This window comes from Crassostrea angulata, chromosome 3 (assembly GCF_025612915.1).
Source record: "Crassostrea angulata isolate pt1a10 chromosome 3, ASM2561291v2, whole genome shotgun sequence".
Lineage (NCBI taxonomy): Eukaryota > Metazoa > Mollusca > Bivalvia > Ostreida > Ostreidae > Magallana > Magallana angulata.
Window position 1 is genome coordinate 36,360,683 of NC_069113.1, and position 17,429 is coordinate 36,378,111.

Consider the following 17,429-nt stretch of genomic DNA (forward strand, 5'->3'; position numbering starts at 1 on the left):
TGTCACAGAATTTTACTGAAGTAATGTACGATTGGACCTCCATTCCTAAATTGAGCTCTCGATGTATATCACCTAAGTTTACCGATTTTATTGGATGCAATTGTTTTCCACTTGCTCGGATGATTAAAATTGAAAGTGAAGAGTTCGAGGAATGAGGCCATGTCGTACTTTGATTAAAATCGATCTTTTAGAAGACAAACACTTTGTTTACTTGCGACTTCAGGGGAGCATTTCATTTTGGCCTTTTTTAAACACGTGCGGAGAAAATCGACCCATAAATTTTTATAAACAAATGTTTAATCATGAAGCAAACTATTCTCTTTTGAGAAGTGGACAATGTAGAGGTTGAGCAAATGATTTGAAAGCGGTTTAGTGGTGATTTGTTTGTGATATATGGATGCATTTATGTTTAAAATATAGAAATAATAGGTCTGTTACGAAAATTAAGTGAAACTGGAGTCGAAACATGGCTCGAAGTGTAAGCCGTCTTTGGTTTCGACATATACACGTTTTCCAGAATCAAAATATGAGGGCTTGCGAAGAGAAGTGGATGTAGGCTATGCCTGTCCACTTCTCAAAAGAGAATAGAAGCAAACATGTCAGAGTACTTGACACAGTAATAAACATAATGCGCCTTTCCTCAAGAAAAACGTTATCCGAGTTGAACAAAAAATGAGTCCCATTTGGTAGGTAAAATAGGTATACCGTTTAGGCATTTAACCACCAAATGGGACTCCAACCACCAAACGGGGGTTGGTGCTCAACCTGTTAAATATTATTCGGCGATTGGTCCCATCTGTTTGAGTTTTATAGCAAACATAATGCAATTGCAATACCCAGAGGGAGGGTGTCCAAGAAATTTGGAGTAGTTATCATGTGTAATTTTACTTCGGTGTTAATTTTATCGGAGAAACAAATGCCTGTACCTTACGGTGTGAAACCGTACTACAACATACAGTTATGAATTATAATTTTCATGCCAATAAATTTGAAAATACTTTTATTCTTCGTTAAATCATTAACTTTGATAAGCCATAAAGATTTGCTAATCTTCTACATATAAATAGCACAGAACAAAACAAAATATAATGCATTAGTTGCATCAAGTTGTGAACACGTGCGCCAACAAGCCTATCGATTCAACGCAAGAATGCCATTGTACATTGACAGAATGATGTCAGTAAGACTTGTTTAAGAATGGAATGAATATTGTAGTCTTATAACTCTATTAAAAGTTTTAACATACCAGTATCGTGAGCCTGGTCCGTATTTTTTCGGGTGAGAATTCCAAATGTTGGCAAACCCCATGATGGCTGCAGAGAAAGAGGGCGCATGTGCGTAGTTTCGAATTCTTAATCGAGAAAAGGGGAGTCTAAATACCCAAAAGTCATTTGTACACTCAACAGAAATTCTTCGATAGCTAGTTTAATCTAAATTTTATTTTACCTTTTCTGTTTATTCCAATCATATTCTTTTTCATAATTTGATAATGAATATAAGTTATTAAGAGTTTTATGTCATTTTCATTTTGTATAATTATGCAAACCCTGGTTGCTTCCCATCATTGCCTCACTGATGATGTTAGTTGGTATTTTAATTACCTGTTATTTATTTTTTATCAAACTTTCAGTACACTAACATTTAAAAAAAAAAAAAAAGATAGGAAATACAAATTTATCTTTAATCAAATTTTATTTAATTTCAAAAACAAATATCATTTAATAAGAAAAATCTTTAGTAATAATGAACATTTCTCACTGCAAACATATCAACAGCTACATGTACGTGTATTTAGTTAACTACAATATACCATTGATTTATAAAATATGTAGAGAATAACATTTGAACAGCATTGGTTGATATTTATCGTAAAAATCACAGCCGGTAATTACCATTAGATTGTTCAAATACAAAAAAGAAAATCAGAATTTAATTTGTTTAAACAAATAGTGTTTAGAAATCCATGTAAACTGATTATTGTATCTATATCGGCAAACAGATTCTGTAAAAAAAATCTGTAATAATATCAAATTGAATAGAATGTTTTCATTTTCAAAAGGTTTCACAAAAAAAAAATGTTGATTTGACATGTAAGGTAAACGAAATGGTGAACAATTCAATACATTATCATAGCATCAGAACAGAACATTAAAATTAATCTACATTTACTTGCATCCTTTATATATTATGTATCCAGTTTGGAAAGACATTGAATAGATAATAACCATGGAAGAAAGATATGCACTACACAGTTGAAGCTGCAAGTTATTATATAAATCAATCATGGTTTCATTCACTGAATGTAATTTGATACCTATACCACAGATGGGCAATGAATCAATAGGCCATGTCCATAAAGAACAAATAACGGCTCTCATTTACTAGCTATCTACTGTTATCACAGTAAATGCACCAAATCTCTCATGTATACTGGGATAAATTCAATACAGAATTCTTCTCTTATCATCTGACACCTATAATATTGTCTCTTTCTTAATTGCCTAAACCAGTTTCCATTTCTTTTGAATTTTTGTAGATTTCCTAAATATAATTGACAAATTATTATTATTAAAAAAAAAATGGCGACGCCTTTTCCAGGAAATGAAGGGATTGTTACGCACATGAGTTATCTATACATTCATGCTACATTAATAGGACATTTTATATGAATTTCAATCCTGCTATCAGATGCCAGTTAGTTATTTCGTGAGGACAAGTACCAGAAGAATAGAAGATCTACAATGTACTCAAAAACAGTTGGGGAAAAAAATGCATCGAAAATATCCTTGTATGTTGACTAAATATGAAAAACAGTGATCGATGTAAAGCACTTGTATAATAATTTGCATTGAAGCTGTGGATTTCTTCTAATATACATGTAATGTTAAATCTAAAGCTTTCTCATATAAATAGCATCACTTGTTCACACCCACGCATGTCATACCGGTATCTAACTCTACCTAGAGTGTCTTCTGTAAAATGAACTTGTGCTTGATATGAACTCCACTTTATCACACACATATAAATAAAAGAAATAAATAACATAACCAGTATTTCTACAGTAACACTCGGCTGTATAGCCGTCGTAATGTCAAAAAAAAAAAATCACAACTGTATAAAATCAGAGAAAAACATTGTATTACTCTCTCCAACATCCATTCACAAAATCACAGTAAATTGCACTCTCCTTTTGGAACCCCTCAAGAAGTCTTTAGTCGCTAGTTTTCTGATTCGTCGTGGGAGCTGGTGCTGTCTTGTCTGTCGGCTTCAGGGGCCTCATGAGGGCAATATTCGGCACTTGCGTAATTCTCAGAACTGTGGGACTGGTGCATGCTTGGTCTGGGCTGGTGGGAGAGGCCAGAAGAACTCGGTCCAGCGGGCTGCGGACTGGCAGAGCGTGGTATACTGTTGTTGTTTGAAGGATTAGTCATCTCCGCCGGGCATTCAAAGTGAACACAGTGGAACACCTTACCACGAGAAAAAAAAAGATTACAGTCTATCATTAAATCAATTTTAATCTTATTTAAAATTAAAATTTGACAATATAGTTACTCCCCCTTGCAACAAATACTTCCCCGCCACATTAAATCGTGAAATTTTTGGCTTAAGAACTAATGCATTAGTTTATTAAACTGTACGTGATATTTGCTTTTTTGGTTTAGTGATTTATATAGATTATGGATCAGGAATAAATAAATGATACAATGACTATATAAACAAAACACTAAGATCTTGTGAAACTTGCCTGATTCACATGATTTACATGTACATGTACATGTATATCAATTCTTTAGAGAACACCATTTAATATGTATAACTTACCTCATTTGCTGTATTATGGGTTCCGACAATTTTGACAAAAGTTACAGGCCTCTTCTCAAATTTGATAACTTGCCATGACCTGTAAAATTTGTAATAAAAATTCAATATTCACATTGCGCATTAACATTATATAAATTATCCAATTTCACTAGTATATTCTGGTACAATATTTGTTAATGCCCCACTCACTTGCACTGTTCCTTGCGTTTGTCTGCCAGCAAGTACCACGACTTCTGATCGGTGGAGACCTCTACATAATAACTGTAACTTCTGTCATCACAATCCCATAGCAGCAGTCTGAAATGCCAGGATAATCAGTGATTTAGGGAACATGCATAAAACAATCCTTTGTATTAACTATAAACATCATTAAAATAGTGATTATGTCAAAGGGCCCCACTTTTAGTATTGGACAATATGATGGAAGGAACTAGTAAACTGATCTATGATACTCTACCGACTACCAGGAGTTTTTTCTTTGAAAAAATAGTAATTACATTATACATCTGTATTTATTACATACTTAGTACAAATGTAATAAATACAGGTTTTTAGCTTATGTGATACAGATGACATCCCAAAATTCATATCGGCCTCCGGGGCTGATACAGGTTATCAGCCCTAGGGCTGATACGGATTCGTATCACACCCGTGCGGAACTCCTCTGTCTTTTTCTGTTTCTGCGTGTTAACAGACGAAAATATAAAATATTTCTTACAGTCAACATTTTTAAATGCAGATGAAAACTTTAGTTTAAGAGCACTTAATTTCAAAACACGAGGAAATTCTGGTTCTGTAGCTGCATGTTTGGTAAAACAATAAGATTTCATATTTTCATTTTAATACATGTACAGACTACAGTGTACTAGCTTTCAAATAATATATAAAATCAATTTGTTTAAGTTGAAGCTTTTTAAAAATTTTATTACTAAGTATGTAATAAATATAATAATAAATACCCTTTTCCTTATCACAGCCTGTATCAGCCCTCGACCAATATCATCCCTCGGGCCTTTGGCCCTCGGGCTGATATTGGAGTCTCGGGCTGATACTGGCTGTGATATGGAAAAGGGTATGTATTATTCTCTATGTAGCTCTTAATGAAGAGTTAAGCTATGCCCAAATAAATCTTTATCATATAATCAGAGTGAAAGTCATATCCCTTGCTTTGAAAAGGTAATTGCACAGTCCCAGCATTGAAGCAAACTTCCACCCCCCTTCAATGTCCAAAAGAAGCAGTGGGGCTGATTTTACACAAACCAACTACAACTGTGAGAGTGTCTTACCTCATTGAGTCTATGATGTATGGTTGGGCCAGCTGGACGATGATGGCCCCACTCCCCAGCTGGTGACAGGTGTAGCCCGAGTCCCAGTCGTAGTGACGGGTGTCCCCGTTTATCAAGGCGTTTCGACTCCGGCTCACTCCCTCTATCACACAAGCACCTGCCCCTATAGTGGCTACATTTTCAGAGGGAACTGAAAAATAAATGAAATTGTTATTCATGGGCTGGGATTTGTTGGGTTTTTTTTTAAATCAAAAACAATTAACTTGCAAAAAGTACATGTTGATGCATTAAGATCAGTCAATCGTGATACAGATCAAGGGGAGACAAAATGTGATGCAATGACAGGATAAAATCAAGAGCATTAACAGGATAGCCATGTATAACACTTATTGTCTAGACTGTCTAAATCATGAGTAAACGTGGCAATGAAACTTACCAACTAAACCTTGCTCCAGCATAAATGGTTTATTGATGAATAGGCAATCAAAAGAAACGAGGTGAAACACTCTGTTGACAGTGTTATGAGTTCCTACTACTCTTACATATCTGAAATGAAAACATTCAGTTCATCTTTAAACAATTCAGCAGAAAAGGAAATAAAAAATTCAACAATTAATAAGTAGATTTATGTTTGCCTAGATGCAAAAATTAAATAATAAATATAATTGTGCATAACTCTATCAAATAAAAGGTATACCAAAAACTTCTTGGTACATGTCTCCTTATCCTTTACTATTACAGTACATGTATTTACTAACTGTACAATAAAATCTATTCTTGATTAATTCACCGGCGCTCCCCTTCCTTATTTTTTATAAATGAAAAATATGTACATGTACTGGTACATTCTAAAAGTTCCATTAATTCAACTAATAAAAAGGGTTAGATGGGTGTTTTTTTTCTATTTTTGGGGGAAAAACTAAGATGGAAGGGTGTATACTTAGCAAGATTCGTTGAGACTGAAAATTTTTGACAGACATCTCTTCAGAAGAAGTGTCCGTCAAAAATTTTCAGTCTCAACGAATCTCGCTGAGATTAGGAAGGGTGTTGCAAGGTGATTTACTCCCAACCACTGTAAGTCAATAGTCTGAAAAGAGGTTCCCACCTGACAACTCTTGGTTGGAAGTAGAGTGTCTGCCAGGATCGACACAGGTAGCGGCTGTGGTCTACAACTCTCTCATAGTCCTTGTCATCCATGGAAACCTCCAGGTAGTATGAGTAAGACCTATTTATAGAATAATACAATTTAAGCACTCCCTAGACACAACATCATTAGAATGACCTAAAGATTAGAAATTCAAAGTATAAAATATCAATAAAACAATTTTTCCTACACACATTTAAGCCATGATTAACAAACTCGTTCTTCAATTCGTATAGAAGAAAAACGAATTATAAATAGATTAATTCATTTTATGCAATGCAATTCTTCTCTAGTTCTTCTACATCTATGTGTATTTCTCATTCGTATCTATGAAAATAAACAATACCTCATATCCCTGTCCCAAAGCAGAAGTTTGATACAGTTAATGATGTATGGGCTTGCTAGTTTGACCACCACACCCTGTCCAAAGTTATCATCGATTGGGTGGCGGGTGAAGCCCCGGTCAAGGTCATAGTTCTGGGAGTCACCGTCCAGAAGTGAGTTCTTCATCTCTCCTCGTATCACCTGGGCTCCATAGCGCTGTGTTGCTACATTTGTCTCTGGAACTATTAACAACATTTCAATTAAAGCTAAATATTCAATAACCTGTTGATAGATTTTTTCCTTTTCTGGAATTCTTGATTTTCAGTTCATTCTACTTTTATGGTAGATAGCATTTACAAGATTCTTTAATAAAAATTCTTTTAAAAAAAATTAAATATGCAATGTTTCCATGCATGCTCTTAGTTGGAAGTTTCATAGAAATATCCTGAACAATTATGGAAGGCGAAAAAAGTCAATGTTATAGAGAAGGTCAGGGTCAGAAAATTATGACACAGTTGAATTGCTTATACTCATTTTTATTTTTGTTTTGAAGATAATCCTGGAAGAGTTTCTTTGCAACTGGGTTAATTAAAGGAAAGTGTAATTGACAAACAGAGGACAGAAGGAAGTACACTGTAAGATGGACATAAACACTTTATGCCCCAGCTAATACATGGAGGCCAGGAGGGGCATAAAAATCAGAATATTAATAATGCTGCTCAGCTCAGTCAAATCTTAAACAATGAAAAAACTACTTTCATACTATGTAAACTTACTTAATGATCCTCTGTAATTAAGCTCCATGTCTCGACTTTCAGTCTGAAGTTTAATGGCATCCAAAATGGAGTCTGGTGATACAAGGCTGGTTGGTCTGACCACATTCAGCAGGTCATTCATGCTCATCAGTGGTAACCTGATGCATTCTAGAATTGGACTCGGGTCTTGTCCTTGATTGTGTTCTGTCCACTTGACCACTGCATTGAATATCGTATTTTCTGGTGCACAAAATGAATCCCTAGATATCAACTCTTTAATAGAGCTCTGAAAAAAAACCAAATGGATAGTTACTCTCATGTCAGATTTCCTAGAATTTTATTATTTATACATTATTAGATATTGATATACATTTAATACATGAAACTTTCTTATATGTACTTTTCAATTTCTCTTTATCACAATTTTTTTTAACATGTACAAATTAAGGTTGAAAACATCAGATGTAAAAAAATATTTAAAAGAAACTCACCTGAGATAAGGTAAAAAATGTTTCATTCACTAGAATCTCCTGGGCGTTTTTGTCTATGAATTCCTTGCACACTTGGCACAGGGATGTAAGATGGTACATGTTTGCAATGTCATAAATCAAACACACATTTGAAATGTTCAAAATCGCCTTCAAATAGTCAGAAATGGCAGATTCAAGATCCACAAAACCATAACGATGAGACATTCCCAATATGTCCAACAGATTTTCATCCTGTAAATAAATAATTGTCATTAAGTTTCATCAAAACTCTTTTCAAGATGAATTGAACCTTCAAATTGTTTTCTATATCTCGAATATTTTCACATGCATGCATTTCTTTTCTTATGAAAATTAAACCCAAAGGCAAGAAATGGTTTGTTTAATCTCAAATAAAATTAATTTTTAATCTTTGAACTTTTAGTTGTTTATAACTTAAAATATACATCTTTCTGGGTCATACAGCATGTTTGCTACCGACCTGAGTGAACGTGTTCATTTCAGGACACATCAGCTCTCTTACCTTAATTTCTAGCAGGTTAAGACGACCACTGTACATGTACTTCAACAGGATGCCGAATGCTGAGGCTGATGTATCCTTCAGTTCGATCTGTGTAGTTCCTGGCTGGGACTCCTTCATCCCACCATATAGAAGAGCTCTGCGCAACAGATGAGGAGGAATGCACACATGTAATTTTGACATTTGTGAATATTCAATGATAATACATGTATTGGAGAAAAGAGGAAAAAGGTTTTATTTCCTTTAAGCCAAAATTATTAATCATAACAATTATCATATTATTGATAAATACACATACAAGAACAATGTTTAGGATTCTTCCTTTCCCTTATAACCATAATATTTTTAATATTTATTGATTAAAATTAATAATTTTCATGATTCTGAACAATTAATGTTTTAGTTTTTTTGTCTTCCATTGGTTTACCTAAAATATTCAGATCTAGTTGCCAAGATGACTTTGTGTGCAGGAAATGCCACATTTTCCACCATAAGCGTGATATCACTGTAATCTGAGTTGTCCACTAAATCACTAAGATTGTCCGACAGGAAGGACACATGGTCAACTATTCCAGCTGGTGGTGGTGATCGTAAATGCCGATGGTCACACATCTTTGACAAAATTTATTTCATGGTACACTAAAACATAAAAATGAAGTCTTCTACATATTTCATTTTAGTTGTGGATGATTTTAAGTTCTGTCCATAGTCTAATTCTAAAGAATGTGTTTTGACACTAACGAAATTGTTAGATTAGGACAAATACTTTTCATTAATTTCATATTTTATGTGTGTTTTTGTGAAAAATTTTCCCCTCTTATTACCGGCTGTGCACAAAACCACGCTTGGGCAAGTTAAAACATATTATGTGTTGACACTGTAAGATCATGGCCTAAAACATGTATAGGCCTAATCAGCTGCTAATGGCTGACATCAGTGTTTTATGTTAATTAAGTCATCCAATAAACCAAATGCAAAGTATAAATACGGCAAAATGTTCAATCTCTCACTTTTCAAATAAAAATTACACCAAAAAGTTATGCTACTTTTATGGTTTTATGTTGTTTTTGAAATATATCATGTTGATGATTGTAAACAGTGTGACATGTAAGCTACATATGAAGCTACAAGAGTACCTCCTCATGCCCTGACAGCGCTTACCTGTCATTCGTGGGGCATTTTATCAAAAAACTGTTCACATGTCACATTTTAAGTGTCGGAGTTGAACTTGATATTTCTTTTTTTTTTGATTTTTTGAAATTGTGATTAATCAACATATCAATCAAGTTAAAAACAGACTTAAATAACAAACCCTGTATTCGTCTGTATCAAATACAGAAATCTAAAGCAACTATTCACTTACCTTACAATACTTGACTACTTATAACAAATCATTCCTGCGGACAATACGCAGTAGATTTAAAGTTAAACTTGAAAAGTCACGAAGCGTCAGTAGGCCTATCCGACATGTTTATTTTTTGTAAAACGGTATGACTAATCACCGAAATGTGACAACAAACGTAAAAGAAATTCAAATGATTTTTTTTTGGGGGGGGGGGGGCATCTCCTTTTTCAAACCAATATTTTTTGGTTTAAGACCTAACTTTATTTAGTTTGTAATTTTAGAATATTAAATAAATATATTTTTTTAATATCTCAGTTTTAATTTTATATCTGGCTTATTTTTTTAACCCAAAGAAAAAAACGATATTTTTAATTAAAAAATGTTATATGTTATAAAATAGTTCAGAAATATATATATGGGTTGACTGGATTAAAGGTTTCAATGTGTGTATATTTCACAACAGATTAGAAATTGTAGCATTAATGGGTTTCCATAAACGCCACCTACATATTACTTATACTTCCGGTTCAGGATTTTTTGGTGTTGTACAAAAAGGAAAAGCTAGAGTAAAGGTTACTGATCAAGGAAGATATGCCTAGCAAAAAGAAGAAATTCAGCGCTCGATTCCCACCAGTATGAAAATTTTATATGAATTTATAAGAACAAATATTCAGAGATGTTTATTGTTATACTAACAATTTCGTAACTGTAGAATCGCCGTATACGCGTATATTGGAACTGTATAATGACCTGATATGTATAATGTCCTGATGACCTGATGGCGTGTATTTTGTAAAATATTGATTTGAACAGTGAAATAAGAACAATATTTTTTACCTAATTGTATAGATCATACTATTTTCTCTCAGAAAAACACAAAAAATAAATTATAACTTCTTTCAAATTATTTTTACAGAGCAAATAATTTTTTTTAGGGGTATAATGTCCTGATTTTTTTGTATAATGACCTGATGACCTGATGATTTTTAAAAGGCCATAGCTATAAATTTTAAGCTTTAGGCCTCATTATTTATATTGACATCGTTTGATATGATCATCTAAATGAAAATTCTGAAGTTTGAACAAATATAAATGGATACTTTTTCCAAAAATCACTTTGATCTAAAACACGGGGTATAATGTCCTGATTCCAGAATGGCCTGATTGACCTGATCAAGTAGATAATGAACCGGATCCTATAATTCTGACAATTTAAGAACGAAGAAAACATTTCAATGGTACATACAAATAATGTTATTAAGATTTTTCTTAAATTCTTGGTTATTAAGACTGTTCTCTCTCTCTCTCTCTCTCTCTCTCTCTCTCTCTCTCTCTCTCTCTCTCTCTCTCTGAAACAGCTTAATTTTGTTTGGGTTTCAGTGTTTATACATTTTTGAAAATACTTAAATACCACATTTTCTTAATATAGAATTAAATGAGTGTGAAGATTATATGAAATGTGATTTTTCTACTTCTCATTTTCCTTTTTTTTTTGGGGGGGGGGGGGAGGGGGGGGGGGTAAGTTGAACGTAGGTATTATAGGCTATATATATTCAAAATTAAAGTCAGTATAGTATATCTTTTTGATTTTAGATTGAAATGTAAGCCTAAATACATTGTATATGTTTTCTCTGTAAGTTAGTAAACTTAGAAAAATTTATATGTAAAACTGAAAAATACACACATTGTCAATAAGAAATATCGGTAAATACCTTGATCTTTAATGGAGGGAATCAATCTTTTATTGTTGATTTAAAAAAATATAATTCATATACACTCACATGTAATACTTTGATATGATAAATCTTAGTTTGTAAAAATATTCTGAGGAATTCATACATTCCTCATCCAAAAGTGTGGAAACTGAATTTACCAGTACTAGATGAATTATATGTAACCGTATTAATTTTGCATTATTTTAATTCTTATTCAACTTCTACTTTAATACACAATAATTTCTGTTTTTGTAACACAATTGTTATAATGTTTATTATACACTGTATGGCAATGTAAACATAAAAAAATAAGGTATAACAAGGAAAGGACAGTGTACATGCAGTGTAAACTGTTAATTGCTATCAAAACAAAGGAACCCAATTATGGTTCTTGTGGTAAAAAAGTGTGAATAACACCCCAGTAAACCATACATTTATAGAGGCTACTGAATATATACAGAGGGGTACAATCTGTCAAACACTATACGCATCATATATAATCTGACACATATAATACCAGAACAAATAATATATTGAAACATTTATATATATTAAAAAAAAATATCATAACAAAATAAAGAACATAAAAAAATATATTTTAGATAGCAATATGTGGGTTTATCCCGAATAACTTTAATATTGTCCCTAATTTCATTTATATGATCAAAGAAACATGAACAGATCTTGAATAATAAAGAGTTTATCCTACAAAATTATTATTCAAAAGTTTATAAAGATCCATCTTTTACACAATTTTTCAGATATAAAGCTGAAAAATGGTGTTTGGTAAACTGTTGAAATTTATCAGGTCACCAGGTCATTACCAATTAAAAATCAGGTCATTATAACCCTTGTTTTTTTTAACTGCTCAATAAAAAATAATTTAAAGGAATTTTCAAAATATCTTTTGTGTTTTTTGTAGGAAACAGTATGATCTATACAACGAAATAAAAATGTTGTTCTTATTTCATTGTACAAATCAGTATTTTACAAAATAAATGCCATCAGGTCATCAGGTCATTATACAAAAAATCAGGACATTATACCACTGAAAAAATTATATGCTCTGAAAAATTTATTTGAAAGAAGTTATAAATTATTTCTTGTGTTTTTCTTCGAGAAAATAGTATTATCTGTATAAATATGTAAAAATATTGTTCTTATATCATTGCACAAATCAGTATTTTACAAAATACACGCCATCAGGTCATCAGGACATTATACATATCAGGTCATTATACAGTCCCGCGTATATTAGACATTTAGAGCAGCTTACCCATCCCGCTATCCCTATATGATATGAAAGACTGAAGCCAACATACGCCAAATTCTTGCAAATGAAATACCTTCAATACTTTTTTATAACAGACTTCAGTGGACTTTAGATCATGAATGATTGTGATTTTAAATACACAGTGGGTCTAAAGCAAAATGCACACACCGGTATCGACCTCATATTACCCATATTACCCAAGCTCAAAGATATAGACCACAAATCTATAAAATAGAATTATGTAATTCTGGCAATTTATTCTTTAATTTTGTGCTATAGCTATGTTCTGTCCCAGGTTATTGTTTCTGTCACATTTTGATGAATTTTATTTTAAACAAAATATACATAACTGTCAAAGAAATACCGGTATATTTGAAATCCAGCATTTCTTCACTGACTTTTCATCTAATACTCTTTATGCACAGTAAATTAACATGAATTAAAACAAATACCTTACGAAGATTTTTAAAGCAGAGTAAATGGGATGGGAGAAATAATGACAGACTAGACCGGGATTCAAACCCAGGCCCCCAGAATTTCTCTAGTCAGGTGCTCTACCAACTGATCTAGCTGGTGCCGGTATTTAAACTGGTCTGACCATCACATTCCTCCCATCCCATTACATTTGGTGCCGTGACCACCCCCTGGGACTGAAAGGTTAACTCCTGCCAGTGGAAGAGCCTGGGTGATCTTTGAGAGCAAAGATCATCTAAGGGGTAAAAATGTGACATTCAGACTGGTTCAAATAATGGTGCCAGATAGCTCAGTTGGTAGAGCACCTGACTAGAGATTCAGGGGGCCCTGATTCGAATCCTGGTCTGGTCCGTCATTATTTTTCCCATCCCATTTCAGTTGCAAAAGCCAATAGGTTATGAACCTTGATACATGCAATAAATATCCTTGCTTAGCAGGTCTCATACTTTTAAAACTGTCAAAAACAAACGGCAGTTGTTTGACTCGACTAAATACCGGTAGTGCCTTTCTTTCTCAACATAAGGCAGTAATCAAACTATCCAGAAGGAACAATTGTTGTTCACCTTAAGGAGTGGAGAATATAATTTTGTTGATGTTGTTTAGCTTAATTTAGAATCACTTAAGTAACTTTTAGTTATATTTGAATGAAGAAGGCAAGTCATGTTGCAGTAGGGTTTGGGTAATGGAAGACTGTTTAAATAATATGTAATTATATTTCATATTTCAGTTTGATACATTACACACAAATGTGATTTCTTTGTATATTGATGAAGAAAAAATGAATGAGAATTTTGAATCAGCATAAAATTTTATTTCTCCAACAGGCGCGTATAAAGAAAATCATGCAGACTGATGAAGATGTAGGAAAGGTGGCAGCAGCAGTGCCTGTGCTTATCTGTATCCTTTATGTTTATAGAAATCTGATAATAGACCGTAAACCTCATTCAATATGTAAAACTGGGATTTTTTTATTGTTGTAACTTCTGTGTTTTATGATCATTGAATTATTATTAATACACACAAATCAATTTGATAGGCTGATTTCCATACATTTATGTTCCAATTTAACTTGTTCATCCATTTCTGAATACATGCAGATAACTGTTTATACCCAGTGATAGACATTTTAATTCCGAGGCATCTACAAGTACACTTACAGTTAATATAAAAGTTCCATCTTCTGTAGATTTGCATGTATATTCCTTGAGTTTTGAAAAGCTAGAGCATTGGAAAAGTTTATAGAGACTCTCATTTTAAAAACCAGTGAAACAACAAAAATCAGGAATGCAAAAACGCTGACAACATCTCATATGTAAGTCTAGAAAACATCCATTATAAAAGTTGAACAAACAACATTCTGTTTCCCATCTTAAAAAAAAAAAAAATAACAATGTGATGTTGTAAAATTAGGATGTCTAATAATAATGACTTTTTAAAAAAGGTTTGTTTTACTTTTGTGTAATATACAATAATAATTCTATGCTACTGGATTTTTTATTTTTTAAGAAAATTTTTAAGAAATGGCCTACATGATATATCATACTTGTAATACAAAATTGGCAGCCATTACATGCTTCTATTTCTTTTGTTATGCTTACAGAAAACAGACCATACACCAAGAGAAAAAGTTTGATTTTTTAAAGGATCTTGTTGCAAATGTTCCAGACCATCAAGCAGAGGATGAGTCAGACCCAAATATAAGCGACACTAAACGACAGAAAACCCCCAGGTAATATCTCTCTTTCTCTCTCTCTCTCTCACACACACACACACATATATACATGTTAGTTATAGAGTATAGAGGAACCTTAATACTAATTTAATGTACCAGTACATTTACTATTCTTTATTTTTTGGCAGACCTAGGAAACAAAGAACAGAAGGTAGAAAGAAAAGAAAAAAGAATTCTTCTGATAGCAACTCTGAGGTAAATGGATAGAACGGTTTTTTCACCAAATTAAAATATACTGATAGAGAGGAGCAATCCTTGAGAAATTTAGAGTCTCCTTTTTATTTTTTACACATTTTTGAATTAAAGGAAATTATATATAACAAAAAATTAGTGCTCGCAATTTTATATTCTCACGATTTGATACAAAACAGCAGGATCGTGGAATTAAGTACTCGCATAAAAAAAGAAATTTACAGTAGTTATATGTCTTGTCCAAGACAAACTTTGAGTTGATAGGAATTTTTTAATTTTTTTAATTCTTTCTCAATGCTAAATAGATTTCTGGATATGTGAAGTCCATAGAAATGCTTATATTTTACTAGTTTGCAAGATATTTTTCTGTTTTCAAGTTTTCATACATGTACACCTACCTATGATCAAGTATTTCCATTTCAGGAGGAGGCCAATGATAATGGTTCCAGTACAGAGACAGATGAAGAAGTCGCTCAACATGAGCAGCTGTCGGCCATGTCAGCTGCAGCCAGCAATGAACAACACCAGGGAATTCCCTCATCCTCCTACCCTAACCCCGTCATCTCAGGGGAGAATCCGGAGGCCATGATGTCTTATCCATCCACAAGCAGCATGCCCAGCCATCCGGGCTACCCCCCACCGGGCTGTTACTCTCCCCAGGGGATCCCTGGGCTACCCCCACAAGGAATGCATAATCCCTATTCTATGCAAATGAATAACCACATGTGAGTATTTTACTATATACAGATACATATACATGTAAGCTTATTGAATTTGTCTTGTATTTTGATTCTATGTCAAATTATCCCGTAAATAATAATCTCTGTATTTTGATTCTGTGTCAAATTATCCCGTAAATAGTAATCTCTTTAGAATTAGTGTACAATGTGTAAACCTATCTCAGTGTACATGTTTGTTGATTTTATTGCAGGCCACAACAGACACAACCCTTGAATCTATGTAATGCCTCATACAACCCATCTATGTACATGCCCCCTGGGTATCCCTACCCACAATCATTAGGGTATCCTTACCCACCTCATATGAACCCTGGGGCTCCATCCCACGACTCTCATCAAGGAATGAACCACTTGGCCACAATGCCTGGACCTTCCCACCTGCCAGCATTCTCAAAGGCCCCGCCCCCTAGTGATCAAGGACAGGACTTGTCATTGTCTAGAGTAAATCCTGTAGCTCAAAATACAGCGACACCCCCAAAACAAGCCCAACCCACTTCAACAGAGGATGACGATTACGATGCGTAAATGAATTGTTTTGACTTAGAGGGTTAAGACTGTATGCAAATTGATTCTTAAATGGGGGGAAAGAATGAGAAACTCAGGGTCATTTGTGAAAAGTTTTCATCATGTTTTCACTTTCTGTTATATTTCATTTTAAATAGAAGGTAATTAAAATTACTAAACATATAGAACATTCATTGCCCGTTTCATATGTGTAAATGTAAACTTCGTTCTTTTGTTACAGAAATATTTTGTCTCGTATAGATTTTTTTACAAACTGTATATGGATTCTACTTATTTTTTTCACACAAGAATTAAGCTTAGTTTTATACTCATTGTTGCTGTTTTTTCATGTCATCAAAATTACTTCATTTCCAAGAAACTATTGTAATTGTTTCAGTCATCATTTTATTCATGGACATTAATGGTTGTACAAGTTCAATAAAAAAAATTTAATAATAAAGCAAAATGTGATATTTCCTTGCAAGAATATAAATGCGCTGTAGTCTATAAAATCAGTTTACAAGTTCACCGTAAATAATACTGTACCTAATGTAATACATGTATAAAGGAACGAGAATGAAATGAAATTTTTAGTTGAATACATGCGTTTACATGTTATATTGCATGTCTCCACCTTGAAAAGGAAATAATCATTTACTGCAGTACCTGGTAGTTAAATCTTCAACAGTTTAAGGAACGTACTACTTTATTTTTTATTTTATTTTTGCGAATACATGCATCATGCTTGAAAATACATGTATATTCCTTGAATATTATATCCTGAGCAGTTGTAAATGCAATGGCAATTGTGAACTATACATAAAGATAGGAATAAGATGACTGAATTAAGGATCTGACAGAATTGTGCCACATGTAAATGTCCAGCTCTGATGTGTTATACAAGTTGTCATATTTGACACAACCCTTTCTTTATTGACTTTGTTACTTGTGTGCGACTGTGTTCTGATGTTATTAGATTTGTGAATGCTGATGTTACTAGATTTGTGAATGATTATTAAATGAACGAACCAGTTCAACTCCTATCTTTCCTTGTGTTTTACCAAGAAAATACACCTGTTCACCAGGGATTTGTAGAAAATTGAAGCAGACTTTGA

General features: G+C 33.2%; 2 protein-coding genes across 2 annotated transcripts; one reads left to right on the forward strand and one right to left on the reverse strand.

Annotated features, from left to right (window-relative positions):
- Positions 1-1,658: 1,658 nt before the first annotated feature.
- Positions 1,659-9,821, reverse strand: LOC128177265 (BTB/POZ domain-containing protein 9-like). The gene is made up of 12 exons (XM_052843920.1): positions 9,703-9,821; positions 8,767-8,978; positions 8,343-8,478; positions 7,823-8,053; positions 7,353-7,617; positions 6,599-6,818; positions 6,214-6,333; positions 5,545-5,654; positions 5,109-5,298; positions 4,012-4,119; positions 3,823-3,901; positions 1,659-3,467 (listed from the first exon to the last, which is right to left on the reverse strand). Exons 2-12 carry the CDS (start codon positions 8,949-8,951, stop codon positions 3,219-3,221), a joined length of 1,893 nt encoding a protein of 630 aa, XP_052699880.1. The 5' UTR covers positions 8,952-8,978; positions 9,703-9,821; the 3' UTR covers positions 1,659-3,218.
- A 367-nt stretch (positions 9,822-10,188) lies between these two features.
- LOC128176660 (dr1-associated corepressor-like) lies at positions 10,189-17,359 on the forward strand. Its single transcript, XM_052843150.1, has 7 exons — positions 10,189-10,317; positions 13,971-14,043; positions 14,365-14,458; positions 14,747-14,875; positions 15,007-15,073; positions 15,494-15,795; positions 16,002-17,359. Exons 1-7 carry the CDS (start codon positions 10,276-10,278, stop codon positions 16,333-16,335), a joined length of 1,041 nt encoding a protein of 346 aa, XP_052699110.1. The 5' UTR covers positions 10,189-10,275; the 3' UTR covers positions 16,336-17,359.
- The last annotated feature ends 70 nt before the right edge of the window (positions 17,360-17,429 follow it).

Coding starts and splice junctions, on each gene's coding strand:
- LOC128177265 (XM_052843920.1), bottom strand. CDS start 8,951: ATGTGTGACCATCGGCATTTACGATCACCACCACCAGCTGGAATAGTT. Junction 7,618..7,822: donor CATTTTTTACCTTATCTCAG/GTGAGTTTCTTT, acceptor GTTTTTTTTCAG/AGCTCTATTAAAGAGTTGAT. Junction 4,120..5,108: donor TACATCATAGACTCAATGAG/GTAAGACACTCT, acceptor CTGGCATTTCAG/ACTGCTGCTATGGGATTGTG.
- LOC128176660 (XM_052843150.1), top strand. CDS start 10,276: ATGCCTAGCAAAAAGAAGAAATTCAGCGCTCGATTCCCACCA. Junction 14,876..15,006: donor AAACGACAGAAAACCCCCAG/GTAATATCTCTC, acceptor ATTTTTTGGCAG/ACCTAGGAAACAAAGAACAG. Junction 15,796..16,001: donor ATGCAAATGAATAACCACAT/GTGAGTATTTTA, acceptor ATTTTATTGCAG/GCCACAACAGACACAACCCT.